At 47.5% G+C, this 27,338-nt stretch overlaps 2 protein-coding genes across 3 annotated transcripts in view; one reads left to right on the plus strand and one right to left on the minus strand.

Annotated features, from left to right (window-relative positions):
• Positions 1 to 4,080: 4,080 nt before the first annotated feature.
• LOC133498998 (gastrula zinc finger protein XlCGF8.2DB-like) lies at positions 4,081 to 10,790 on the plus strand. Its single transcript, XM_061816432.1, has 4 exons — positions 4,081 to 4,214; positions 5,132 to 5,242; positions 5,396 to 5,432; positions 5,738 to 10,790. Exon 4 carries the CDS (start codon positions 5,890 to 5,892, stop codon positions 6,841 to 6,843), a length of 954 nt encoding a protein of 317 aa, XP_061672416.1. The 5' UTR covers positions 4,081 to 4,214; positions 5,132 to 5,242; positions 5,396 to 5,432; positions 5,738 to 5,889; the 3' UTR covers positions 6,844 to 10,790.
• Positions 10,791 to 11,227: 437 nt separating this feature from the next.
• LOC133498987 (serine/arginine repetitive matrix protein 4-like) overlaps positions 11,228 to 27,338 on the minus strand; it is a 38,443-nt gene continuing 22,332 nt past the window's right edge. Inside the window, exons 3-14 of one of the 2 annotated variants that reach the window (XM_061816411.1) lie at positions 25,874 to 25,940; positions 25,108 to 25,223; positions 23,738 to 23,833; positions 22,125 to 22,235; positions 22,006 to 22,032; positions 21,022 to 21,072; positions 19,244 to 19,352; positions 16,302 to 16,522; positions 14,711 to 14,863; positions 14,484 to 14,588; positions 14,007 to 14,153; positions 11,228 to 13,850 (exon numbers count right to left, since the gene is read on the minus strand). In XM_061816411.1, the coding sequence (XP_061672395.1) occupies positions 13,748 to 13,850; positions 14,007 to 14,153; positions 14,484 to 14,588; positions 14,711 to 14,863; positions 16,302 to 16,522; positions 19,244 to 19,352; positions 21,022 to 21,072; positions 22,006 to 22,032; positions 22,125 to 22,235; positions 23,738 to 23,833; positions 25,108 to 25,223; positions 25,874 to 25,940 (1,306 nt within the window). In that variant the 3' untranslated portion in view covers positions 11,228 to 13,747. Of the gene's footprint in view, positions 13,851 to 14,006; positions 14,157 to 14,483; positions 14,589 to 14,710; positions 14,864 to 16,301; positions 16,523 to 19,243; positions 19,353 to 21,021; positions 21,073 to 22,005; positions 22,033 to 22,124; positions 22,236 to 23,737; positions 23,834 to 25,107; positions 25,224 to 25,873; positions 25,941 to 27,338 lie in introns of both variants that reach the window. The other variant, XM_061816410.1, reaches the window with a different exon arrangement.

Genomic DNA, 27,338 nt, shown 5'->3' on the forward strand with positions numbered 1-27,338 from the left:
TTCTCACAGGTTTGAGCACTTTCTCTTCAGATCAGGCCTCAAATTGAGAGCCACTTCTCGGGTATTGATCAACGCCAAGGGTTTTACCACTTCTGAAATGTTACATTTGCTCTCCCGGTTGTTATGATGAATGATTAATAATCGCCATCTCTGCGAAAAGGGTTGACGTCCATGATTTGCATCGTCGGGGAAAAAAAACATTATTTGGAAAAATCTCTTCGGAGGTTTACATTTCAAAAAGTCATTTGTGCACCGTTCCTAGGAAATCACAACGTCCCGCCAGAACAGGCCCATCGGCGGCTCGTGTCGTCCGCGCTAAATTAGAATATCGTGGAAATCCCAATACATTGTTCTGTGGTTCTAAATGTTAAAAGTAATGTGGAAGTCATCTATCATCGAGATCACAGTAGACGGAATATTTCATGATGTCATTTATGATGAGAATTTGTAAGATGACGATGTCGGACCCCAAATTGTTCATCTCAAGGAATGACATTCCACAAGAAATGTTTGATTTTCAAATTTGCAAGCCATTGGCCTTCTAAGTTTTAACGATGGTGTACAACACTTCACGCCGACAATTGTTAATTGAGACGTTCATGCCAATTGACCGCCACAGTCGTACAGCGTGTGCGTGCACTTTGATTCTAATATCGGCTTGTACTGTACCGCCCACAACAGTTAGGTTTACCTGCACAACCTGAAGATTATGATTGTGTGCATTTTCATGGTTTCACGAGTAAATGATTGCGGAGACCACGTCACATTTGTTGGTGTTGGAAAGTGATCGGTCCCGTAAGAGGATTACGGATCGCAAAGTCACCTTAGCCGCAAGTCTGCGCGAGCGCGTTGATGAAAGAACAAATGACGTCACTCGTCCGTCCCCTTCCGTTATTTCCCATCGCCGTCACGCTGCGTTTATCGCTCGCGTGAACATAAATTCACACGGAACTCTGCGATGATCATTTCCTTCTTTTTGAACGACGGAGAAAGCACGTGGTACCGAACCCAAGTAAAGGCACGAGAGATTATGAAAGCTTGCGTAAAAAGTGCGTCTCCGTTCAGGAGGATTATTTGGAGCTCGTCAGCATTTGGCGTGTTAAAAATAACAGCTCAGAACATCCTGTGTGTTTATGTTGGCCTTGGGTCAAATCATTGGAGGTCGTTTGTTTGTTCCCTTGCAAGTGGCTTCATTCTGCCTGAAGTGCATTTTTAGAGAATTTTTTTTTACTGAACCAAACATCCCAAAATAGAAACCGCAACTCTGTGTTGTGTATTTCAACGCGGGCCAGACGAACGTGCACCCGTGGAATCTTCCGGCACACTTCATAAACTCCATTATTATGATTATAATAGCAATTGAACGTGTCGCCGGCGGTCCGGTTCACTTGCCAGACTGGTTCTGTTTCCACGCAGTGTTGGTTCAGCCCCACGTCTCGCCCCAAATTCAGCCGCGAAAGTGACCGGAACAGGATGAGTCCAGTAGAAACTGGATGGCTGGAATACGTGAAATATTATGATGTTATTACGATGTTATAATACATGTAGAGGACCAGTCAGTCTCACCGTGTGTGTTCTTTTTTTCTCGTCATATTTCTGGACACTTGTTGATGTGTTTGTCCATCAAGGAAAGAAACCAGTCCAAACACATCCAGCCTGACTCTTCGCCGACTTTGTTTTGGCTCCTGTAAATTCTACCTTGAGTGTCAGCTTTACAGGTGCCCAAAAGATCCTGCATTATGAAGGCAGTTGTGCACGCCCGCCACCTGTGATAATAATCAACGTGTTGTGTCTCGCGTGTTGCAGGTTAACTGATCATGTTGAGGCTAGAAAAAGCCCCCCTGACAGTGGCCACGTGTGCGCTGCTCTTAACCGCACTGGCCCCCAGCTCGGAGGCCCGACGCGGCGGAGGCTTCCGGGGGGGCTGGGGCGGCGGACGGGGCAGCAGGCCGCTCCCTCCCAGGAGCGGCGGACCCAGCGCGGGTAAAGTAGCCGGCGCGGCGGCGGCGGGCGCCGTCGGGGGAGCCATGCTGGGGTCCGCCCTGAGCCGCCCCGGCTACGGCGGAGGCTACGGGGGTTACGGGGGAGGCTACGGGGGAGGCTACGGCTACCCGCGGTACGCCGTCGGCTACGGGGCCAGGCCCGCGTACGAGCCGGAGGGCTCCGGAGATATGGGCTACTACGCGGGCGCGTCCAGCGGGCCCATCTACAACAGCATCGTGGTCGTGATCGGCTTCCTGCTCTCTCTGCTGCTCATGGTGTGAACGCGCGCCGGGGGGCAGCTAGCAAAAGTAGCGCCCGCGACACGACCCTCCACGAAGGACAAGACGCGGCTCCGCTGGGCCTCGTCGTCTGCACCGGAACCCGTCGAGGACGGCAAGCTGCCGCAGGGACTGGCCTGGACCAGGAGTCAGTTCAGGACGATGACTCAAAAGTAACTCCCGATGTTGTCGCGTGCTAGAGGAGGAGCTTTCAATCTGATTGGTTCCGATTGAAATATTGTATTAGTGAATCAAAATTCTAATAAAATGATGACAAGCTATCACACACACGTTTGAGGTATTTCTACCTTAAGTTGAAGCTTTTAGAAAATGAGAATATTACCCAAACACACGTAGCTTCATCCTCCTCCTTTCTCAGCTTCCACCGCATGTTTCTCTGCTCTACGTTTGCCTTCTTCCCCTTCATCTTCCTCCCCACCACCGGGCGACGCTGGCGAGCTCCACTCTCCCCCACCACGACCCTACAGTCAGATGACGTCGTCTGCACAAAATAGAATCCACCTGCGTGCTTCTACCTCCGCTCTAGTTTGGGTTCTAGTTCTATGTTCTTACCTCTTCTCGAAAAAAAAAAGTGTTCACTCCCGCCATTTCCATCATTTTTGCAAAGTTTACCACCATCTGTGCCCCAAAGTTCCTTTCCTGGATCCCGTACTTACCCGTCACTTTTTCCTTCACCAACGTGTCCTTTGAAATCTGCACCAATCACAACTCTCTCTCCGTCTGGCTCCTTCCAGAATTTCTCTTTCGTCTCTAGGTCTAGGTGGGGGCGTAGCCGCTAATTACATTATTTAACAATTTCAGTCTCATCACTCTTTTCACCTCCAAGACATTCTTCGGGTTAGGCTAGGCTAGGTTAGGCTAACTCTTCCTTTAAAATAAGCCCTACTCCATTTCTCTTCCCATCTACTCCTGGGTAGAATAATTTAAACCCTGCTCCCAAACTTCTCGCCTTAGCACCTTTCCACGTTCTCTCTTGGATGCAGAATATTTCAACCCTTTCTCCTAATCAAAATGTCAACCAACTCCTGAGCTTTTCCTCTCATAGTCCCAACATTCAGTTGTAGGCTCTGTGCATTCCTCTTCTTCTTCTTCTTCTGCCTCCTCGTCTCTGTCTGCGACCCAGAGTAGCCGAATTTCCAGCGAAGCCCCGCAGGTTAGCGGTGCCGAGGATTGGGGGGTTGTCAACCCGGGCCACGACCGATCCGGTAAGGGATTCTTTAGATGAACGCTCAAATTTGTTTGGCGCAGTTTTACGCCGGATGCCCTTCCTGCGACGCAACCCTCTGCGTTTATCCGGCCAATGGATAGGTTTCAAATGACGTCACCACCCCCGTCGACCAATCGGATAAATTAACGACAGAAAAAAAAAACTTGACGCTTCACCTGTCACCTGTGTTCTCTGACCTCTACGACGCACAAGATGGCGTAATTGGAAACCTATCCATAGATTCCACTGGCTTGTGCCCTCAAGGGGATGAATTAGAACATTCAAATCTAATATGCACGCAATAAAAAATACTCTGGTGTCTTAGAATATATAAATCGTTATTTAGGCATGTTGCACCGAACGCTAAATGGTTGAAAAGGTCACGACAGTTGCAATAAAGCAGATGGACTGAGGGAGGCGGCAGCGTACCGCAAGTTTTGGAGTCCTCTGAAAAGCAGGAGAAAAAGAAGAAGAAAAGGCGGAAGTTGAAAACACGACTCTTGTTTATTGCACAAACTCCAGGGTGTAATCGTGCAGGGGGGTGGGGGGGAAAGTGAAAATGTTGAAAGATTTTGTGAGGGAGCGTTTAATTGCTGCGGCGGACGAAATCTTCGACATGTTCGGGCGGACGATCGCGTCGTACGAGGAGCAACTTTGTCGAGCAAGAGAGGAGAACGAGCGACTGCGAGACGTTTGGGACTCTCAAACGCTCAAGCGCCGCCAAGGTTTGCTCACATTTACCGAACTTCTTCTGAGTCTTTGTGTTGTTGTTGTTGTTGTTGTTGCAAACACCGCCACAGAAGCGCCAAACAAAGCAACGCCAAAGTGACATATCGGTACAGCGCATGCTTACACGTGGAGACGAAATGCGTCTTTGCGTTTGAACATACAGTACAATGATGGCACTATGAGTAATAAGTAGATTCATTACTTTTTGAAAGCACACTGCGATAGTGTTCTGGTCAAATATACACGATAAGCATGATTTTGCTGTTCAAGCTGTCGTTGGTATCCCACAACAAATTCTGTGAAGCCGCTTCCAGGAAAGATTTCCCCCAAAATCTCTTCACCAAAGTATTTGTTTCATGAGATGACGACAAACCTATAAATGTCGTTTCCATCCATCCATCCATCCATCCATCCGTATTCTTCCGCTTATCTGAGGTCGGGTCACAGGGGGACAGTAGCCGTAGCGGGGACGCCCAGATTTCCCTCCCCACAGGCGTTCCCGAGCAAGCCGAGAGACGTAGTCTCTCCGGCGTGTCCTGGGTCGTCCCCGGGGTCTCCTCGTGGTGGGATGTGCCCAGAAAACCTCACCAAGGGGGTCTTCGGGAGGCGTCCGGATTAGATGCCCCAGCCACCTCATTTGACTCATCTCGAGCCCCCTCCCTGCGCAGAAAACTCATTTCGCTCGCTTATATCCGGAATCTTGTTCTTTCGGTCACGACCCACAGCTCGTGACCACAGGGGAGGATAGGAACGTAAATCGACCGGTAAATGGAGAACTTCCTCTCCTCGCCCGAGTGTCCAAGACACGCGGCCGTTAATCTGATGACACGAACACAAAGTCGACCGTCAGACGACGACATAAGGTGCGTACGTGGACACCCTCCCCTTAGGCTTCAACGTGATGTTTGTCTAGACGATCAGCGATGAGCATAGAAGTCCAATAACAGAACACCGCTCGGGTTCGGATCGGGGAGGCGGCGTTCTCCCCAATCACGGCCTTCCGGGTCTCACCGTCATTGGCCACGTGAGTATTGAAATCTCTCAGCAGGAAAAAAAAAAAAAAAAAAAAAAAATGTGGCTTGTGGCCAAATCTCTACCCCGGCCGGGTGTCACAATTGTTGTGTCGTGTTCTCACTTCTCTTCCTCTCGTCCACGCTTTCCCTTTGTGTGTCCTCAGATTCATTGGAGACTGGAAGTTGCCCGTGAGCGTGAATGTGAGTGCGAATGGTTGTTTTGTTTTTAAGTGGCTAAAAAACACTTTTGCAAAAGACAAAGGTACGTAGAACCACTACTCTGCCAGGCTGTGCAGGTGAACAGGGCCGCTTTAAAAAAGAGAGGAAAATGCTCAGCTCGTTCGCAACAACTTGAGTAGTATTTCCCATTCCTGAATTCGCACGGCAAAAAAAATCCTCCAATTCTGAGCTCTTCATATATTCCCCATTTTGTGACAGATTCAAGCGATTCCAATTTTCACTTTCTCCTGATCAGCGTTTTCGTTCAATGTTGAATGTTTCCGCAGACATCCAGCAACCGACTGCTCACGGAGAAGAACTTCCCCCGCGGCGGAGCTCCATTTTGGAGGATCCGCGGCCCCCCCACGCCGAAGGCGACGAGGACGAGTTACCGTCAGCCGTCGCCAAAGAGGAAGAGGAGGAGGCTGACGTCGGCGGGATGCCGCTGACCGTCGTCCCTGTGAAGAACGAAGACAACCCGCCTGAAATGTGCTTGAGCTCCATTTTGGAGGATCCGCGGCCCCCCCACGCCGAGCGTGACGAGGACGAGTTACCGTCATCCTTCGTCAAAGTGGAAGGGAAGGAGGGTGACGTCAGCGGGAGGCCGCTGACCGTGGTCCCTGTGAAGAACAAAGACAACCCGCCTGAAATGTCCCAGCTTCCAAGCGGACCGACGCCACGGGACGAGCTCGTAGCGCCGCTGCCGCTCGCCGGCGTCGTCAAAGAAACCGGCGGAGGTGACCACGAACTGACAAAAGGTTCCGAGAAGCAGACGGCCAAAGGGCGTTTCAGCTGCTCGTTTTGCGGTAAAGGTTACGCTTATCGCTGCAAGTTGGCTTTGCACGTGAAAGTGCACACGGGAGAGAAACCTTTCCCTTGCTCCATCTGCGGCAAGCGCTTCACCCAAAAGGTCAACATGCTGTCGCACACCAGGACGCACACTGGAGAGAAACCGTTCAGTTGCTCAGTTTGCAGGAAAACCTTCGCCCACAAGTCAAATATGGTCGCGCACGCCAAAACACACACGGGAGAAAGACCCTTCGCTTGCGCCAATTGCGGCAAAACCTTCTTTCAAAAGTCCAACATGTTGACACACATGAAAACGCACTGCGGAGACCGACGAGCTTTCGCTCCCGCCGTCTGCGGCAAGACTTATTCTCATCAGAACAGTTTGAGCGTCCGCGCGAGGTTGCACGATGAGGACAAATCCCTCACGTGCTCCGTTTGCGGTAAAAAGTTCTCCCGGATGATCGACCTGCGGGCGCACGCGGGAGAGAAGCCGTGTTGCTGCATTGTTTGCGCGAAGAGGTTCGCCCAAAAGACTCACCTGGAAGCGCACACGCGAACGCACACGGGTTGTGCGGCAAAAGTTACGCTTATCAGAACAATTTAGGCGTGCACATGCAGACACACGAGGTGGAAAAATCCTTCAACCGTTCCGTGGGCGACAAAAGTTTCTCTTGAAAGGTTTTCACGGTCGCACGCACGCACTTGGGAGAGAAACCCGGCAAACGCTTCACTCCAAAAGTGCACCCGGCGCCGCCGCCAAAACGTCGGCTTGCTTGCGCACGGCGGCGGGGAATTAAAGAAAAAAGAAAAAAAAGTGAAGCTCCCGGGCAACAGATTGCGCCAAAAGATTCGCAGGCGCATGAGGGGACACCTCAAACTGGGTTTGGATTTGTTTTTTCCTTCTCGTTTTTTTCCTTTTTGGGGGGAACCAACTCAAAAACGCACACATCACAATCACTTTCATTCTTTCTTTTGTTGTTTTGCACATGATGTCAAGTTGACGGAGATTTTTGTCTGCTGTACGTGCGGCACGGCGGGCGACCGGTTAGCACCTCTGCCTCAGAACTGTGAGACGAATGTGCCCGCGTGGCTTTTCTCCGGGCACTCCGCTTTCCTCCCATAACGTGCGTGCCAGGAGAATTGAAGACTCTTCATTGTTAATGTGAGTTCCGAAGGTCGCCCGTTTTCACGTGCCCTGCGATCGGCTGGCGACCAGTCCGACGCGTTTGCCGCCTCTCGCCCGGAGTTAGCCGGGACAGGCTCCAGCGCACCCGCGGGCCTCATGCAGAGAAAATGGGCGAAGGGGTGCGTTTACTGTCAGCCACGGATGTCAAACTCAAGGCCCGGGGGCCAGGGGTGCCAAAACAAATCACGTGTTGTCGATTGCACGTGTTTTGTCACCTTCATTTTGCTGTCAGCGATATGTCTGTATTTTTTCAACTTGACTCTCAATGAGTCTCGTGCATCTGGGTGAGTTTCAGTTTTTGAAATGAACGACCCACTGAAATGACTCATTTGACACATATTGCAATTTATTCTAATGTACGTTGACATTTTTTGTGATTATTATGAGCAGTCTGAAATTCAATTTCAAATCCGCTGTTTGGCTTTCACTGATGTGCAATTCACATATACTCGTTAAACTCTGACAAGAAAATGTTGTAAATGTACAGAAATGTGTGAAATCTGTCTGGAAATCTGAACACACAAAGTGCAAGTACAGAAAAATGCTGTACAAGTTGTGACAAAAGCCAAAAGTGCTCGCGTGTCGACTGCTACGTAGCAATTTTCATTCATCTCATTCGTCGCTTCTGAAACTTTGGCATCGTTTTGCTTTCCCGAGTGCGTCCAAATCGGGCGTCCAATGGTGGGCGGCGGCCAATTTCCCAAGGTCATTTAAGCGCCAAGTGCTCGTCTGTGCCACCTCTGGTGGACGACGTTAGCAACAACCGTTACCTCCGCTGACAAATTGCCACGGGCCCCAATCGGACTCCCCGACTGTCCGGTTCTTGCCCGCGGGCCGTTCATTTGGTTGCACTGCTTTTTTTGCAGGATTTGGGCAACAAGACTCACGAGAGAAGCGGCGAGCGTTCGCCCCCCGGTACGGCCGCCGCCTTGAGATACGAGCGACCCGCCGTGCACCGCCTTGACTTGTGAGTTTGAGACGCCAGGCTCGGCTCGGCTCGGCTCGGCGTGCTGAATTGGACTCGCGTGCTGTTTATTGGCCCGCTCAATTGAAGTTTCCTTTTAAATGAACCGGCAAACCTTGCGTATTTTAAACAACTGAAGCGGGTACAGAACGTATTCAGGGATCCTCTCCAGTTCTGTCAGGTTGGATGGCGAACGTTGGTGGGCAGCCGTTTGCGGGTCTCTCCAGAGAGGCTCAATTGACCCCTCCGTGGATATTGCGCAATCCGCGTCACCGACCAATCAGAGGCCAGAGATCGGCATAAGCCAAAGCCCGTTTTTGCTCCCGCCATTTTCTCAGACGACGTTGCATGGTCCAGTACGGGTTTAGTTAGCGTTTTATCGCGTATTTGGGTTATTGAACAAAAAATATGGTTAAGAGGCGTAGTCACGGACTTTGTAATCGTGACGACGGGTATCCCGAAAGGCGAGTCGGTGGGACTTCCATTCGTACCCTTTCCAAAACCGAAGACCCGGTACGAAAAATGCCTTCGATGGATCAAACTTTGTGGAAGACCGCATCATCAACTAAATCCATCTAATATCAACCGGAACACACATGTTTGCACCAAGGTATGCCCTATATTTGATTTTCAATACACGTCTCGTATAAATGAATTCGAAGTTCTTCGCTAGCATAACACTGCTACGTGTGAACGATTGACACACTTATTCTTTGTTGAGCGATATTTAGCGACGATCGGACTGCACAAAAGTGTCGCTTTCTTGCTGGCTCGCGGCCAGAAGCTTAACCAGACTGTGTTTGCACGAAGATATGCCCTAAATTTGATTTTTAATACACGTCTCGTGTAAATGAACGAGACGTTCTTCGCTAGCATAACATTGCTCCGTGCGAACGATTGAATGAAATCAGAAGCATGGCGTCTGTCTCGTTCAGAATGTATTGTATTGTATTTGCCATTTTTTACGAATTGTTTGTCTTACGTCCGCGTGACTTCAGGAGGCGTGGTTAAGTGCCCTGTACGGAGGGGTCAATTGGGTTGAAGTCAGGGGTCTGGCCGGGCCATTCGAGAAGAGTCGTTCCGAAGCCACTCCTTCGTTATTGCTTGGGGCCGTTGTCTTGTTGGAAGGCGAAAGTGGGAAAATCTGTCCTACACTGCCCCCGAGCGGCCGAGGTGCGCACGCCTGAAGGAGCAGCGCCGTGCCCCGTGAGTTGAAGCGTTAAAAACGGGAGGAAAAGCCTTTGATTCTCGCCTCTCTCTTGAATGACATCATTACTGCATGCAAAATTGCATCAAAGTTGTTTGTGTCCATTGTGAGATCTGAGCGTTCACGGAAGGAATTGAACTCATATCTCAGAGCACCGCTGAGGGCAAGCGACATAAATAGAATGTATTTATGATTCTTCTTACAGTTGCCGTCTGCAATGTTGGTGTTGATTCTCGTCATTGCTGTAAATACAGATGTCCTTGGCTTGATGTGTGTGCGTGTGCAGCTCTCCCATACGTATATACACACACGCACGCACATCAATGCTACTCAAATCTTGAAGCCTTGAAAAATTAGAATCCTTGAAAGATGTGACTCTTCCACATTATTCCGAGTCTTTCCCCGATAAATGTTTTTGTCAAATAAATAGCCATCCATCCATTTTCTGAGCCGCTTATCCTCACGAAGGTCACGGGAGTGTCGGAGCCTATCGTGGCTAATCCTCGGCTGAGAGGCCGGGCACACTTTAATGTGCAAATCAACCCCAGAACAAAAGCTCAAGACCTTGCGGAGAAGCTGGTAAGAAAGCGTTATTGTCCTGCACCAAGGTTACATCCGGAGGAAAAAGGGGGAATCGAGTAGACCTGAGAACACCGTCCCAACTGTGAACGATGGAGGTGGCAGCATCATGTTGTGGAGGCGTTTTGCTACAGCGGGAACTGGAGCGCTTCGTAAAATCGTGAAGAAAGACCATTACATGCAGAAATGAAGGCAACGTCTCGAGACATCAGACGGGAAGCTAAAACTTGGGCGCAAACGGGTCTTCCGAATGGACAACGACCCGAAGCGTACATCAGAAGCGGCTTGCGGATGACAAAGTCAATGTCTGGGAGTGGCCTTTGCATGCTACTGGATACTGCTGGAATGGATGAAAGCTTTTGACCTCAAAGAAAATATACGCACAATTCTCTGTCATTATTGTGGCATTCAACAAATTGGAATAATTTTGGGGATCTTTAGTCTGATTTGACTGCATATGATATGATGACTTGATTGCTTTTGTTGGTTTTAATAATCTTACCAAGGCCTGGACAGAGGGAATAATACCGCTTATTTCTTCATGTTTGTTTATTTATTTGTTCGTTCGTTCATTCATTCTTCTCGAGTTCTTGTAGCAATAACTGATGTACGCATTTATTTTGTCTGGTATTTTTGCATGCACCTCGTAGAAAAGCGCTTGTTTTTGTTGTTGTTGTTGTTGTATGCACAACATATAATGACGTGAAAGCCTTTTGATTGATTGTTTAAAGAAAAAAAAAAACAATGAAACTCTTACTGAGAAACGTACAATTTTGTTCTTGGGACGAAGATTTGTTTTTTCCTTTAACGACAGCAACAAACTTAATTTGAGCAAAAATGCACAAAAGAAGTATACAGCAGATACATGTTGGCACAAAACAAAACGGCTTCAGTACTTAAAGGGGGACGAAAAACCTGAGCGCAAAACGGTAAGAATAAGATTTTTTTGCACTCACCTGAGACTCCGACGCATCCCTCCCTGGTTCTGACGTTAAGTTCGTGGGCCTTGAGTTCATGGACATTGACGCACCCTTTCCACGGTTCCCCCGCCGCCGCCGCCGCCGCCGCCACGAGGCTCGCTCCCCCGTGACAGGTCGCCGTAGCGGCGCAAAAGTCTCCCTCGGCCATGTCCGATCAAAGTCAACGCAACTAACGAGTCGACTCGATTTGTATCGCCAATGAGTCCCGAAAGGCTTCGGAGGAGTCACACGCTGATATAAAATCCTTCCAACGTAGTCAAAGGCCATCATTTTCCTCAAAGATCCAATAATACATGTCAATGTAACACATTTTAATCATCTACATGATCAATTTAAGCCAATTATCCAGTACGTTGCGCGATTTTACCAGCGATAATTCCAAACTTTGCAGAGAAAATTTCATTTCAGTTTGTTTTTGTTTACCACTTTTCTCGTCATGCTTATTTCTGAACTGGCCTTACAGTTGTACAAGAAAAAACATATTTGAATGGATAAAAAAAAAATCCACATTTTGTAAGAGTAGTAAAAATAAAAAAATACAATACAATTCGAGAAAAAAAAATCAATGCATAATGCAAAATTGCCGCTGCAGCACATTTTTCTTTCTGAATATTGAAAGATTTGCAGCCAATAAGGAAAATATCCTAATGTGAATATTGTTATTATCCAAGAATAAATTCAGACATGCATGAGCAAATATTTGGAATTCTTAAAAGCGAAATTAAGATATTTAGTCATTTATTTATAGATTAAATAAATGTGCATTCGCTTTATCAATTCCCAAGTATTTGTATGTATTTATTCTTTATATTTCCAAGTTAAAATAAATCATTCCAATTGTACAAAAAGTTGAATTAGCGCCACAACGGAAAGAAGAAATACAAAGATAAATAGTGGATGTGTCACTGTTTTATGAGGAATTGATTTCCAATTTTCAAGAAACATTTTCACTTCTTTCATTGTGCTCCCAAAAGTGCCTCGTACAAGCACAAAGTTGACGGATGAAAGCGTTTGTATTATTATTATTATTATTTTTTTTTTTTTTTTTTTTGGTCACATCATTCCAAAACATAAAAGTTTCAGATGGCACAGATTTTAGCATCTTTACAGTACAAGACCACGTACACATTCATATCTACATCACGTGACATAATGAGAAAAATAAGATCATTCCTCTGTACAATCACGTCTCTGATTAATAACAATATTATTATTGACTCCCGGCAAATTTATTTTATCTTGTTGACGTGTGACGTCCGGCGAAACATGACAACAGAAAGTCATTTTCAGATTGCATCAAACTGATGATGAAAAGTTTGACGAGTACACCGCGTCGTTGCTCATCGTTCGCTTGCTTAGCTTAGCACAAAAGCGACGCTACAAAATAAAAATGTACGCATCATCGCCGGTCTGGTCGCCGTTAAGATCGCTGAGCTCAACACATTTCCTCGGTGGTACCGAAGTAGTATTCTCACATAATTAACGCCAGGAAAAACGGAAAACACGTTTTGTTTTTTTTTTTTTTGCTTTTTGGAACAGATTAGCCTACTAGCTGCTGCGCTAACCCGAGCAAAAATAACGTGAAAGTATACATTTCCTTATTTTTCAGACTCCAAAACGTAAGCGCGCAGATTAGCCTGGTCACCACTATCCCAAATAAGCACAAAAGAATTGTTCTTAAACACTAAATGGGCGGCTATCCTGTATTATCACAAAAGTCCCAGCGAGAAAGTCAACCAATCAAACTTCAAATGGCTCAATTTCTGCTTTTTCCGAAACCAAAAGGTTTGCACACAAGCTAACAAATTAGCCTGTTTGATGCTATGCTAACCCTCGTGTAGACACGCTACGTTACACGCTAACCTTGATATTCTCGCACAAAAAATCCCCCCCCCAAAAAGTCAAATGATTACATTTTTTGGGCAAAACAACAACGTTTACACAAAAGCCAACAGAGTCGTCCACTAGCTGCTGGGCTAACGGTAGCTTTGGGCAGCAAAGCTAGCAGCTAGGCGGCTCTTGCAAATGTCAAAGTATTCATCATCCTCTTCTTAAATAAAGCAAAAAAGCCAACTTTTTTTTGAGACAAGCACATGAATTATTTACACGCCGCGCGTGGTAACAAGCAGGAGACGTTGCATAGATCAATTACCACTACAATAAAGCAATAAATAGTCAAAGAAGACATACATACGGAACATACAAAACATCCACGTGCGTCTGCGCTCGGAGACACAACAACATGAATAATCAATCGTGTTCAGACGCTTCATCTCCGAGTTGAAACCAGTTTTGAAATCGGTGGCCGTGATGTTGCGCTTCTGACTTTTGGATTGTTTGCGCTCGCTTCTGTCGTTTGACTTCCGCCACCGGAGACAGCAGAACAACCCCCCCCCCCGACCCCCCTCTTCAGATATTCTCCAAATTTGAACCTGATGCCCTCAAAACTTCCTCAACCGTTTAAAGGCAACGGATCAAATCCCTGAATTGGGGAAAGTTGAGGCGGATTTGCCGTCGGAAAGGGTCTCTGGTCTGGTGCCACAGCTAATGATCAACGCCCGGAAATGAGGTTTCGGTGGCGGGGTCGGGCGACTAATACCTGCTGACGCCGCGGCGGGCCGCCCCGAAGCTCCCTCGGGTCGAAGAGCGGGAGGACGAGCTGCGCCGGAGGTACGGGACGGGCCTCTTGCGGGCGCTGCGGGGGATGAAAATGCCAATTTTTGAACATTTCCGACTCTGAAGCTATTTTTGTACTTTGATATTTTCCACATTTTTTCATGTTTTTCCCAATATTTCCACAAATCTTTGGGTATATTTCTTGATTCCCATAAGACAGGCGCGCATGGGCTACCTGGTTATCCGGCGGGCTTCCAGATGGCTGGGCGAGCACCTCCTCCTCTTCCTCACGGGCGAGTAGGACTCGCGTCGCCACCTCTTCCTGCCGACTTTGCGCTCTTGGGTTTCTCTGGAGCTGGACGCTCGCTCCCTGGATCGCAACCTGCTGAGTCGGATGGGCCGTCGGTCGGCCGTTGTATTTTTGTGCAGTGATTTCCCGCGAGGCGTGCCGCAGGGCTCTATCTCGGGGACCCATTTTATCGTCTATTTACACATGGGGTCTTTGCAAATATTTGTGAAATGCCTCAGACGTGAATAAAATTGACACATTTGAAGTAAAAACATGTTCTTTTACATGTACTGTTTGTATTCGAGGTATAAGGACAGTACCGTACGCCGCTGATTGCTCGGCCAGGTTAGCGGTGTAAACGAGACCTGGCCTTCGACTGGACTTCTACCAGATGAATTGAGAAAAGTAAGAATTGGAGCTGACCTTCGTCGTCTGTATGTGGAGTAGCTTCCTCGGGAGCTGACGCTACTCAAGCTGCCCCATCGCCGCCTCAGGTCTGTCGAAAAGCTCGGCGAGCGAGAGTAGGAGCTGCAGCGACAACCGACAACAAATCAAGAAACCCGCAAGAGCTCGGCTGTGTCGGAAAGGGCTCTTTGAACGGAACCACTTGGCTGAGTGGACTTTTGGTCGACAATTTGGGCATTTCAGACCTGGCGGTTGACGGCGACGAGCTTGGATATCTGGAGCTCCCCGACGATCTGCTCCTCTCGCGTCTGCGGCGCCGCTCGTCGCTCCTTCGCCCCCTGGAGGACGTCCGAGGTGATCTTGCCGGATTGAACCGGTATCCCAAAGTCTGGTGTTCTCTGTGGGGAAAGCGCATCTTTTTCAAGTTCAGGATGTCATTCTCGCCAACCGCACGATAGAGACACTCAATGCGGTTTCTGAGATATTTTGCCGTTCGCCGTGGGTTGTTCTGGAGCTTCGTACGCAACGTTGGTGTTTCGTGCTATCAATGGATGTCATGGAAATAAGTATGACTTCATTTTATGCATCAACCGTGTCATTATGCTGCCCTTTTTTTGCACCAAAGAGGCCCAAATATCGCTCAGCGGGACGAAAGCAATGTCTGAAGGCGTTTGGAAGCATTTGGAATGTTATTTAAGTCTTTGGGGAGGGTTTGCGGGATATTTATTGTTTGAAGTATGAAGATAAGCAACAGTAATAACTCTTACAATTATTCGGTAATGTCGGGGATCCACTGCTGAACGCTCCTTCATGGCGGTCTCGGATACGAAGAGGAAACATTTTCTTTGACACTAAGTCTTGAATCACCAGAGGTGCAACAAATCAAATTAATATTTTGGTCATCTTGTCATCGTTTTGAGACCTTGTTTATCTTTAAATTGTCCAAATCATTTGAATTTCTCCCATTTCTGACGGCTCAGACCGGACCCCCACAGAAACTGATTCAGAATCTTTTGCCAAATATGTCAAAAACAGACGAGGAATTTGTCTCCGGTAGTTGAAGCGCGACCTCGGACAGCCATTTGACACACACAAAAAAAAAAAAAAAATAATAATACTTTTGAGACATAAAAACACGTTACGAAGAATCACTGAGCAATGGAAAGCTTAGCACTCATGTGGTACTTCCGACACTTTTTTGCAGATGGGGAGTCCTCGAGTAATTGACAACAGTTTGAAATGACTTCTTCTTCTCCTTTGGGCTTTCCCGTTCCCGCTCGGGGTCGCCGCGGCACATCATCTTTTCCCACTTTGAAATGATGAATAGAGCAATCGTCGTGGATGGTGGCCATTGTGCAAATGGCGCAGAGACTTCAAGACATTTAAGAGGTTTAAAGAGACTTTTCGAGTGCGCATCATCAATATAACCTTGTGCAGATTACTTGATGATTAAAAACATAATTGTTCTAGTCCTGCATAATACTGGGGGAGGGGGGGGGGGTCTCTTTCACGTCGGATGGCCTTCCTGACTGACGCAACCCTTCTCGGGAAGTGGAGGCCCCAGTGGGATACGAACCCACAACCCCTGCTTTACCAAACCAGTGCTCTAACCACTGAGCTACGGGGCCTCTGGTCCTGCTTAATACTACTTTTATAAATCACGTGAGAAGTTTTCATTTCATTTGACCAACAATTTAAATGTGGGATCTCTTGTACTGTAACTACACTTCCAAAACTAGCGTGAAATCTTTAAGCGTGTGAACTTTTTCTCCCAATCATCTGACGTTTCTGATGGGGAATCGCGGCTCGTCATTGAGGCGAGGGCGAGCGCGTCACCTCTTGTGAAGCGCGCCGGCGCTCGAGTCGTCTTCCCCGCCGGACGCGTAACTCGTCAGCGAGTTCCCAGAGTCAGAAGCGCCGTCGGCGGGGGGCCGCGGCCCGTCACCCGCGCTCGACTCGCCGGACGGCGGCGACGACGTGTCGTTCCCGGAGTCGCAGTCGTGCGAGCGCTCGGTCCGTCGGGACGATCGTCCTCGGAAAATCTCGCGCGAAAACATCTGCGGGCGGACAAGAGAAACCGACAATTAGGAGTCAGGGCGCCCCCCTCCTGGCCCCCCCCCCCGCCCCGCAGCTAACTGCACAAATTCATCTTCATACAAGACACAAGATGTCTTCTTTCTGTTTGACAAAAAAAAAAAGATCCGGAAACTCTCGACTCCTCCATCTATGAAACGCAAAGAGAGCCGTCATGCAAATTTGAGGCATGCAATTCAAAGAAATTCAAGTTCAAGTCAGAAAATGCGCTTTCACGCAAACACTTACAGTGGCATCTTGACTCACGGCTTTTGTCCGTCGCCGGCCGCGACCGTAACTCGAATCGCTCGCATCTCAAAGCAGCCGAGAGAACTGAATGCAAATTAGCCAACGGGAGAAAAGATGACGACAGTTCGTGGCTTGAATGGCTGGTAAAAAAAAATACAAATACAAATAAAAAAAGCCACACATGTTCAGATCAAGCAATGCGGCGAGTCGGCATCAGCGTCAAAAGGCCTTCCCGTTCTCGTGTTGCTTGTTTTATCGTTTGTAGTGTCGCAAAACCAAAAAGCATAAACCAAAGCAAAGCCTGCTCGACTGCTGAACTGCAGTGAAGAACGCAAAACGTATATTGCGTCATATGTATTCTTCTTAGCACAGCAATTACGCTCGTACTACTTCACCAAGTCGTGCGCCTCGTTTGTGTTTTTCATTGGCTGCAATGTGATCTGATTGGTGGCCAGATGTGAAATTCGGACTTTTTTTTTTTTGTGCCCACAACACAGATAAAAAAAAGGGTTAGGGTTAGTTTAATTTTACCAATTCACAAGTGAAGGTACCACTGTTTATGAAAAAAAAAAAAAAAAAAAGAAAAAAACGAAATCTAGCATGTATCGCTCCCCAAAAAACGAGTCGCGCGAGAAACCTCATTGGACAAACAAAAATGTTGTTTGGTTTTGCACAAATGCAGTAAAAGAAAATGGCGCCGTCTTGACTACAGGTCACATGACTCAGCCTCTTTCCTTCGGCCGTTAGCCTAGCTTAGCCTAGCCCAGCTTGAACACCCCTCAATCCGTGGGTTAGCATCCACTTACCAATGGAGATTTCCTCCTTAAGTAGGGAAGGTGTAAGAAAAAGGGGGCAACATAAGTGCATCATTAGAGACGTGAATTGGCAAGACAAAGACAATCATTTTTTGGGGGGTTGGGGGCACGGCAAGTCCTTTTGGATTGATTTGACCTATCAAAACAGTCAAAGCATTACTACAATTGAGTGTCTTTTCCCCGTCATCGCTTGCAGATGGCATTACCTGCGCGGCCCCCGACACATTCAAACTGGTCACGGCTGGAAAAACAAAATAAGATCAAATAAAAATCGACGTCATTGGGAGGGAAACTCTTTCAATTCCTGCGAATGCGGCTGTCGATGGCGTTTACCGATCGCGCTTCCGTAACCAATGGTAGCGTCACATCATTAACGTATGCTAATGAGCAACTTTTTTTGGAATCAGCATCATCGGCAGTGTGGCAATGAATCCGTAATGAAGGAATTTGTGCTGTCAGTCATCTGTGGCTCGATTATTAATGAATTCGTGGCTCGTCTAATAGGATGACGACAAGGACAGAACGCCTACGCCCACAACGGCTTCTTACTGGGTACTTGTAAGTTTTGCAAGGTGAAGTCCTTTTTCTTTTTCTTTTTCTTTTTCTTTTTCTTTTCTCTCTTCAGCTTCTGTGCTGGAGACGTTTTGCCGGGCAACAGGGAAGTACTAAAGTACAGTACTTTTGGTGCGTTTTTTTTTTTTTTTTTTGTGCGTTTATTTAAAATGCAGCTGGACGGAAAAGAGTTTTGGGGGACAGACAAGGGGACTCGGGGCGCCAAGCGCAGCAGAACGATAGTGAGACGGCCTCCGTATTGGAGCGCAACTAACATTACAACAGTCAAATGGTGTTCGTATTTGTGAGGACGGGAAGAGTGAGGGCGGAAAGGGCGCAGGACGGAAAAAAGATGTGGGAAATGAGCAAGGCACTGCTACTGACAAGTAGCGCGGTGGGCTGCTTTTTAGTGTCGAAACACCTGGAAGAACAGGTGGGTTGCTATGTTAGCATAGCCTGCCTTTGCTTCACTTTGCTACGTTAGCATTAAGCTGCATTGTGATTCCTGCTCCAGCACAAGCAATTAAAGGCGAGAGCGTTTCTACGGCACCTTGGGAGCAAATGAATATGTCACGTGCACGGCAGTCAACGGAGTCGCCCGGCCTCCGCCCCGCACAAGGGAGGGGTCGGGGGTGCGGGCCAATGAGGGATTTGAACCTGCAACCCATAAAGTGTGAGGCAGATGTGCTAAGCAGTCAAGCACCGCACTGCCCCATGTAACATACTGTGTGTGTGTGTGTGTGTGTGTGTGTGTGTGTGTGTGTGTGTGTGTGTGTGTGTGTGTGTGGTGTGTGTGTGTGTGTGTGTGTGTGTGTTGGGGTTTTATATACACACACACACACATGCACAATATATTGTTGTAGCGGTCCCGGAGTTGAGCCCTAAAATATGGATGGAGGCCGGAGGGCCCGATGGCACGTTGGTTTCCCGAGATGATTTGCGAGCAGGGGAGCTGGCGTTTTATATCTACACACGACATCTCTCCCTCTGCTGCAAGGGCTGATATAAAAAATATATATATATATAAAATAAAAATAATAATAATAATAATAAGAGAAGAGAAGATGAAAGTGACGAGAAGGAACTTACGGAGGCGCCGCGGAGGACCGAGGGCGTTTTGAGTGATTTGGCAGCGCCGCCCCCCCTCGTCCACTTGGCCTCCGACGTCGGACGCGTTTCCTTTTTGTACGCCGTCTGTCTGCAAGCAAATCGTCACAAACATCAACTTCGGCCTGCAGTTGAAGGCAAACTGCTGAAAGATTTTCCAGCACAGGCGTAAAAAAGAAAAAAAAAAAAAGGAAGCTTGTCAATATTGCCAGCACATTTTCCTGGGGCGCTGCGATAAGGGTCACCTCAGCTTTATCGCTCGTCCCAGCCGACGGCGCGATAACGTCAAGTGAGTTCGTTGCCGAGCGGCTCGAGATAACGTGGGAACGTTTTAGCCTCACTCGCGCGAATATGTGACAATCGCACCGCCCGCTAAATTGCTCACCAGCGATGTCGGGCCAAAGCGAGCTCGTTGTCAAGCGTTAAAAAAACTGACAGTGTCCATCCATCCATTTTCTGGGCTCCTTATCCTCACAAGGGTCGAGGGCGTGCCGGCGCCCATCCCAGCTCCCTTCGGGGGAGAGGCGGCGCACACCCTCAACTGGTCGCCAGCCAATCGCAGGGCACACAGAAACAAAACAACCATCGGCACTCGCATTCACACCTACGGGCCATTTTCGGGTTGGGGGAGGAAAGCGGAGCACCCGGAGAAAAGCCGCAAAGGCACGGGGACGACGTGCAAACACTACACATGCTGGGCCCGGATTTGGACCTGCAACCTCACAACTGTGGGGCAGACGTGCAAAGCGCTGTGTCGCCCGACTACAACTACAAAGTCCGTAACTTTTTTAACCGAGCCTTTGATTAAAAAAAAACAGGACATTTCAAATTGACAGTGCAGAAAACATAAATTGATGATGAAGAATAGAAAATGGATGGATGGAAGTTAGAAGATTACAGCAATTGACATTTCAAGTCTTTTGGGCGTTCGCGCCCCACCTGCGGTCCGCGGCCGGGGGCCGTTCCGACGCCGACCTCCCGCGGCGCCGCCTCCCGTGCCGGCTCGTCGTCCCAGAGCTGAGGGAAGAAACGCAAACGGGAACACGACACGGGTGGGATCGGTGCGGTCCGACAAGCACTGTGGGAGAACGGAACCGATTGCCACGACGAAAAAAAAAATCGAGCAGCACCGATCGTTACAAATATGTGCAGAAATTTGTATGACAATAAATGACAACGTCATATTACAAGAAAAGTTGCAATGCGAACCCGAATAAAGCTGCGAAAGTTTGAGAAACGTCTCATTCTTGGTATGAGAAGGAAATTAAAATATGAAACAACAAAGTCGGGATTAGGACGAGAATATGTAAAGTCATGAGAGGAGCGTTATTATCATTTGTATTGGAATAAAGACAACGTACGAGAAAAAAAATCCAATTGAATTTTGTACGAAGCCGCAACTAAAAGAAAAAAAAAAAAAAAAGATCATGTTCAACAAAAATGCAAAAAACTGTACAAAATTCTATGAGAAAAAGTCGTCGTTTGCATGAGGTGACATTGCAAGGAAATACCGACAAGTCGTAATCCAATCAAGACAGTAAATAATACAAGTTGTGGACTGTAAAAGCTACCAGAAAAAAGAAACTGATATTCATAAAGCGTTCAAAAGCCAAGTCGTGACGTGACAAGAAAATGGAAAGAAAATTGTCATTTGTGAATGGGAAGAGATGACAGCATGGAACTAAAAGGACCAAAAAGTAGGATTTCAGTCTTTGCGCCAGAACCAAGTCAACCGGGGACCCCCCCGAAGAGGGACTGACCTTTCCTTGCCTTTGCGCTGCTCCTTTTTCCCGCGCTTGAAACCGGAGGAGCTGCCGGACGCAAGCGCAAACACAACAAACGTCACTCCAACAACTTTTTTTGCTTTTGATTTTTCCTCACGTGGCCGCGTTGATGACGACGGCTCGTCGTGAGCGACCCGCTCGAGACTCTTCCAGCGCTTTATTGAACAAATGCGTCAATCGAGCGGATGTATTTGGACCTTTTCCTTTCAAACTTTCAAAAATAAAAGGCCAACATTGGCCTTTTTCGTGAGCTGTACTCCAAGATGTCCAGTTTTTCGTCCCTTTCCCCTCAAATGTTGTGCACGATTCCGTCTTAATGCGCGTCACTGGGCATTTTTTCCCTCCCCCTTTGGCCCCGGGGAACGCTTGTGATGAACGTTCATTCCTCCACCCTAAACCGTTGCCGTAGCCTCAATCCCAAATCCCATCACGGGTGGAGGGGGACTTGGGGGGGGGGGGGGGGGGTTGTGGGCACCGACACAGCCGCGTTTGACTGTACTGCAGCGGAGACGTCCCGAGGCCCGTTTGTCCACGCGGGGCCTTTTATTGTGGCCAGCCAAAGGCAATCGTCACGCTGTCGAATCGGCATCTTCGGGGTGGGATGGATGGATGGATGGATGGATGGATGGCCTCCGCAACCGCAGAGGTGAAACGCTCACCGGTGCCCATTTTGGGGAAACGGACGGTTGCGGTTGTCAAGGAAAGCGGGACTGTTGCGGTTCTGTGTTGATTTAGTGGAAGTAAAATGAACCAAAATAAGTAAATACCGTACTTGAGTTTAGGATTGGAAGGAGTAGTTGTACCCTTACCAGGGTATGCTTGACGAGAAAGATTCCTTTTTTGCTTGAAGTACTCAAGTACGCTGCAGAGTCTCGAGCGGAGGCCGCAAAGTGCATTTGTGGGACGTCGAGGCGCTTCGACATTACCGCGGCAAAAAAATTGAAAAGTGGAGCGACGTACCCGTGTTTGGACTTTTTGGAGGCAAACCTGGAAGGACAAAGCAGACTTTGGATGAGTTTCTACACAATGAAACTTTGCTTTTAAGACGCCTGATTAAAGCAAAAGTAAACGACGCGTACCGATGCCGCTTGTTCTTCTTGGAGCTTTTCTTCTTCTTCTTCTTCTTCTTCTTCTTCTTCCCCTTCTTCATTTTCTTCTTCCTCGGCGGAGAGAGGCTGCTCGAGGGCACCCTAAAACAAGGCGGCAGATTCAAACGTGAACCTCCCCCACTGGCAGGCCTTCCATGTAGTACCAATTTGCGCCACAACGCGCCTGCCGGCAGTACTCAGCTCGACTGGAGGACATGAAGCGTGATTAAAAGGCTGAGCGGGTCCAAGTCCAATTTACAAAAGAACAAAGTCACAATTTTAGAGGAATAAAGTTCCGTGAGAAACATTTTTTCCCCCCATATCACAATTTTTTTTTTTTCCCGGAAATATTACACAACATTTCAATTCTTAAAGAAGACAAAGTCACAACTTCACAAGAATAAAGTTGCGGTACTTGGAAAACGTCAAGAATACCGTTTGCAGGAAAAATTTGTACACTCGTGAGGGGAAAAAAAAGTCATTTCCACACAAATACAATCCTTTTTTCTTTTTTTTTAATGCAATTGTAGGAGTAAAGTCAACATTTTACAAAAGTAATTCCAACTTTTTTCCTGCAACATCATTGCTTGTTCAGAAAGTTTTTATACGGCAACTGATTAGCACGTTTGCGTTACAGTTCTGACGACCGGGGTTGAAATCCCGGAGCCGCCTGTGTGGCTTTTTCTCCGGGCGGGCACTGCGGTTTCCTCCCACATCCCCAAAACACGCAACATGAATTGGACACTCTAAATTGCTCCGTCGGTGTGATTGCGAGTGCGGCTGCTTGTCTCCATCTGCCCTCGACCGGTTGGCTGGCAACCGGTCGAGGGTGTACCGCCAGCTAGGATAGGCTCCAGCACTCCCGCGACCCTTGTGAGGATAAGTGGCTGAGAAAATGGATGCAAGTTGTACAATTACAAAAAAAAGTCACATTCTGACTAACATAATAATGTAATCTCTCCACCCCCCCCCTCCAAAAAAAAAAAAAAAAGATGCACTATTGAATTCCTTCATGTTCCATTCCACTTGCACCCGAGTACACCCTGGACTGGTCGCAAGCCATTCACAGGTCACACAGAAACAAACAATCATTTGCAATCCCACCTTGGGGAAATTTAGAGCGTCCAATGACGTGTTTTCCCGCACAGGCAGGGCCGGGATTTGAACCTGCGACCTCAAAAATGTCAGGCAGATGTGGTAACCTGTCATCCACCGTGCTGCAAAGCTGAACAATTCATCCATCCATTTCCCAAGCTGCTTATCCTCACAAAAGGTCACGGGCGTGCCGGAGCTTATCGCAGCTAACTTCAGGGTAAAAAGGCAGACTGCACCCTGAACTGGTCGCCAGTCAATCACAAGGCACATAGCGACACGTCACTGAGCGGGAATCGATCCCCGCTGCGCGCATCAGACAAAAAAAAAAAAAAATAAAAAGTGCAGTTTCAAATCACATTTCTTCAAAAAGAAATATTTATTCAAGGTATAACACGTTCAAGTGTGTTTGAATCCATTTTCACATATGAGGGTGAAAAGCGCAGCTTATATGAAGACAAACTGCTCTCTTTGGAAATGACCTCGTTTTCACCGACGTTTACGAAACTCACCTTCTCCTCGACGTTTTGCGCTCGGACTTTCGCTTCTTCTTCTTCTTCTTCTTCTTGGCTTCGAGGCGCGGTGACAACTCCTCATCAAAGGAGGCGCTGCAGGAAGGGCGAGCGGGGGTGGGGGGGGGTGGGGGAGTTTGCTTGAGAATTGCACAGTAATACATTTGGAATATTATGAAGTATCATCACAAATTGGACAAGGTTGTAATATTCTGAACTGCCGTGACAGCCACCAGACCCCCCCCCCCCCATTTTTATCTTAAATTACAGTCGGTGCCGTTCACTCTTGTTGGCGTATCCACGGTAACGAGTGGCTTTGGAGTTGAGCAGACAATAATCGGGATGAGCTGGCTGGGCTCAAAGTACTCCACAAGATGTGATCGCTGGAGGCAAAGAAATGAAAGTGTTGATTTTTTTTTTTTTAATTTCTTCCACCAAACACTGACGTCACTCCAACGTGACGGATTCCCGTATGAAATATTTGCCGCATTAGCGCGGAAGCGCCGCTATTTAGCCTTCATCGTGTTTAATCCTCGTGACTCACCGTGTGAATCAGTATAAAATATATTAAAAAAAAAAAAAAAAAAAAAAAAACAATCATGAGCCAGATTATCTGCGAGTCTATTTGAGACCGTCCCACGGCGACAGGATGTCGAATCCCCAGAAAGGCGCCAAAGACGGAAGGAGCCGCGTTGCTCCGAGGGCCCGGGACAAAAATGTAAATAAAATAAAATAAAATAAAGAACATACGCCATTGCGTGCGTTCTCACAAAAAGGCGGCGAGAAAAGCTTTGGCCAAGGAAGCTCACTGAAAAAAAAAAAAAAAATCCGTTTGAATGAACTTCCAACAAAAACTACAAGAACGCAGTAACTTTGACAAAATCAGAATAGACGCAGAGTCAAGTGGGGAAGAAAAGTCATGTGTTGAACAAGAATATATCAAATCAGAATCAGATTTATTGGCCCAGTGCGTAGAATACATCATTTGGAGAGAGAGAGAGAAAAAAAAAAAAGTCAACATTATCACGAGAAAAATGAGTATTTGAAGACCTTTCATAAGAAAAAATGCTTTTAAAAATGAATTCATCCCGGGACGATGCTTGGAAGTCAGATGCCTCCCATCTCAATCAATCAAATCATTTTACCCCATCGAAAGCAAGTGAAAAGGCATAAATCCGTTGCGCCTGTCAAAAAGTCCTCCAAAAAGTTCCTCAAGAAATTGCTGAGTTGATGACAAATGATTTGAGCAGAAAGCAAAATCTTGCTCTTGTTGCACTCCAATCTTTTGGAAGCACACCTCCCAAGGCGAGGAAACGCGCTTTCAAGCACGAAGCGTGGCTACGACCTTTGCGCTCTGTGACCTCGCTCACCTCTCGGCCCGACGGCGGCGGCGGCGACGGTGACGCCGCTTGTGTTTCTTCCTGCCGATAGGGGGCGCCGCGGAGTCGGCGGCCGCCCACTTCCTCGTATTCCCGTCGTCACGTGGCTGTAGGAAACACGTTCAGTTTGACTACACCGTTGGCATCGTTTTGAAGAAAACTTCTTTTTGTAGTATTTCTGTTTGTACGTGTTTGCAATTCGAGGGACATCTTTGCTCATTTTCACAAGTTGACACTCAGCAAATATTACAAAGTGTTGACCCGTTGGCCGTTCCGGACGGAGGAGGTGACCTGACTTTGCCCTGTTTTACGTCTTTACAACTTTTTATGTCTTCATTCTCATAAAAATTCAGGCAATTTGTTTTTGTAATATTACGCCTCCTTTTTGCCGTTTTGGTTGATTGATTGTTTGATTCTTGGGTCATATCTGGGGCCCTTTAAGTTTGATACAAATTCAGACGACCTGTAGGAATCAATTATTGTTCAAATTGTGATGATTTCTTGTAATATTATGACTCATTTGTGACTTTATTGGCGTACAATGACAATGCAGCTGATTTTTTTTTTTTTTATATATATATATATATATATATGACGATTTCAGTTTGGCAACGTTTTGGTGCAAATCCAAATTTTTTTTGTAGCAGCGAAAATTTTATGACTTTTTCTTTTCTTCTTCGTAATCTTATGACTTGATTGTCATACGAATACCACTCTTAACATTAGGATTTGTATTTTTCATTGCAGTCGGGGTCACCTCGGGGTCAGCGGTCGTCTCCCGCCTCCGGCGGTCGCCCGGCGTTCGGTCGGCCTTGGCCTCGGGACTGGAACCAAAAAAAAAAAAAAAGTCACTTTGGGTGCATTTTGTGGTCGGAGCAACGCAAAAGCGCGGGTCGCATTTTGCACCCCAATTTATGGGTCGACGCTTTTGGCGGGGGTGCAACTGTGGCCTCCTGCTCTCCGAGACGAAAATCCCACATTTGCCAAATTTGCAGCTTTTGATAATCAGACAATGGATCCGTTTGTTTGGGCAGAATTCAGCAAAACGCCAGGTGGCGCTCAAACACGGGTTGAGCTTTCAAATGTTAGGCTTCAAGTCTGGGATCGGGCCGCCAATCACGCGGATTGATATTGCCGTTGAAATTGGATTCATTTTTGTGAAGGAATTTCAGATTGCTGAGACAATTTGGAAGAAGATGATCATCAACAAATTTCTTTGCTCCCTTTGCACGAGCCGCCGTCACGTCGCGGCAAACTACTGTTTTGTTTTACATATTTCTCTCTTTGCCATTTGAAAGTGCTCTAATTGCATCTTTTTTGCATAATTGTAATACATAAATAAATAAATAGGCTTGCAACCTTTTACTGCTCTCTTTGTGCGTTTTTGACACACTTGGCAAATGGAAAATGCTTCTGAAATGTGAATATTTTCGGAATGTTTTGGAGTAGTCGTTACAAACGGTTTCTGCGGCCAGGATGAGACCGCTTCGGCCCGTTTGCATTCAAATTGTGGCAAACGGGACCGAGGCCTTGACAAGAGAAGGTTTCCGTTTTTTTTTTTTTTTAGCTTAGCGAGCAGACCTGCCGACTCTGACGTCACCCACAATGTTGTGTTCTTAAAAGACGTTTTCCTGCTTGAAGGCTTCGTGGCACATTCACGGGTACTCTGTGAAAGGTCGCCATTTCTTTTTTGGGGACAGCACTCGCAGCCCATCCGGACCGGCCATCCCCTTTCCGGTCGCCGATTGAGAAACGACAATCGACATTCGCTCGTCACATTTGCCGCGTCGGCGGCTGTTAACGCGAGTCTGACTCGCGCCGATTGCCCAAAACGGAGCTCGGGCAAGCATTCGGCGAACACGCCAAACGTGTCGGGGCGACGCCTGGGCCGGCCGCCGGATGACAAAGTGAAACGTGGCAGGAAACGACTCCGGGAGAAAATCCATCTGGGCGCGGCCAATTAAAGGAGAATCGTTTAGAAGCTGGCGCTGGGCTGCAAATGCGCCAAAAAGCTTCTCGGGTGTGTGTGAGGGAGACGTGGAAGCCAATTTCAAAGTCTTGACGTGGCCGCCTCCAATTAGACGGCGTCGCGTTCTCTTGTTGGCGTGCGGAAGTCATCCCTGACACACACAAACGAGTGCATGCAGCTACACGACGGCTACTTTTCTCAGTGCTTCACTTTTTCGAGACAGGCCGAACACACACTGGGATAATTATATCGC

Source organism: Syngnathoides biaculeatus, chromosome 4 (assembly GCF_019802595.1).
Source record: "Syngnathoides biaculeatus isolate LvHL_M chromosome 4, ASM1980259v1, whole genome shotgun sequence".
NCBI lineage: Eukaryota > Metazoa > Chordata > Actinopteri > Syngnathiformes > Syngnathidae > Syngnathoides > Syngnathoides biaculeatus.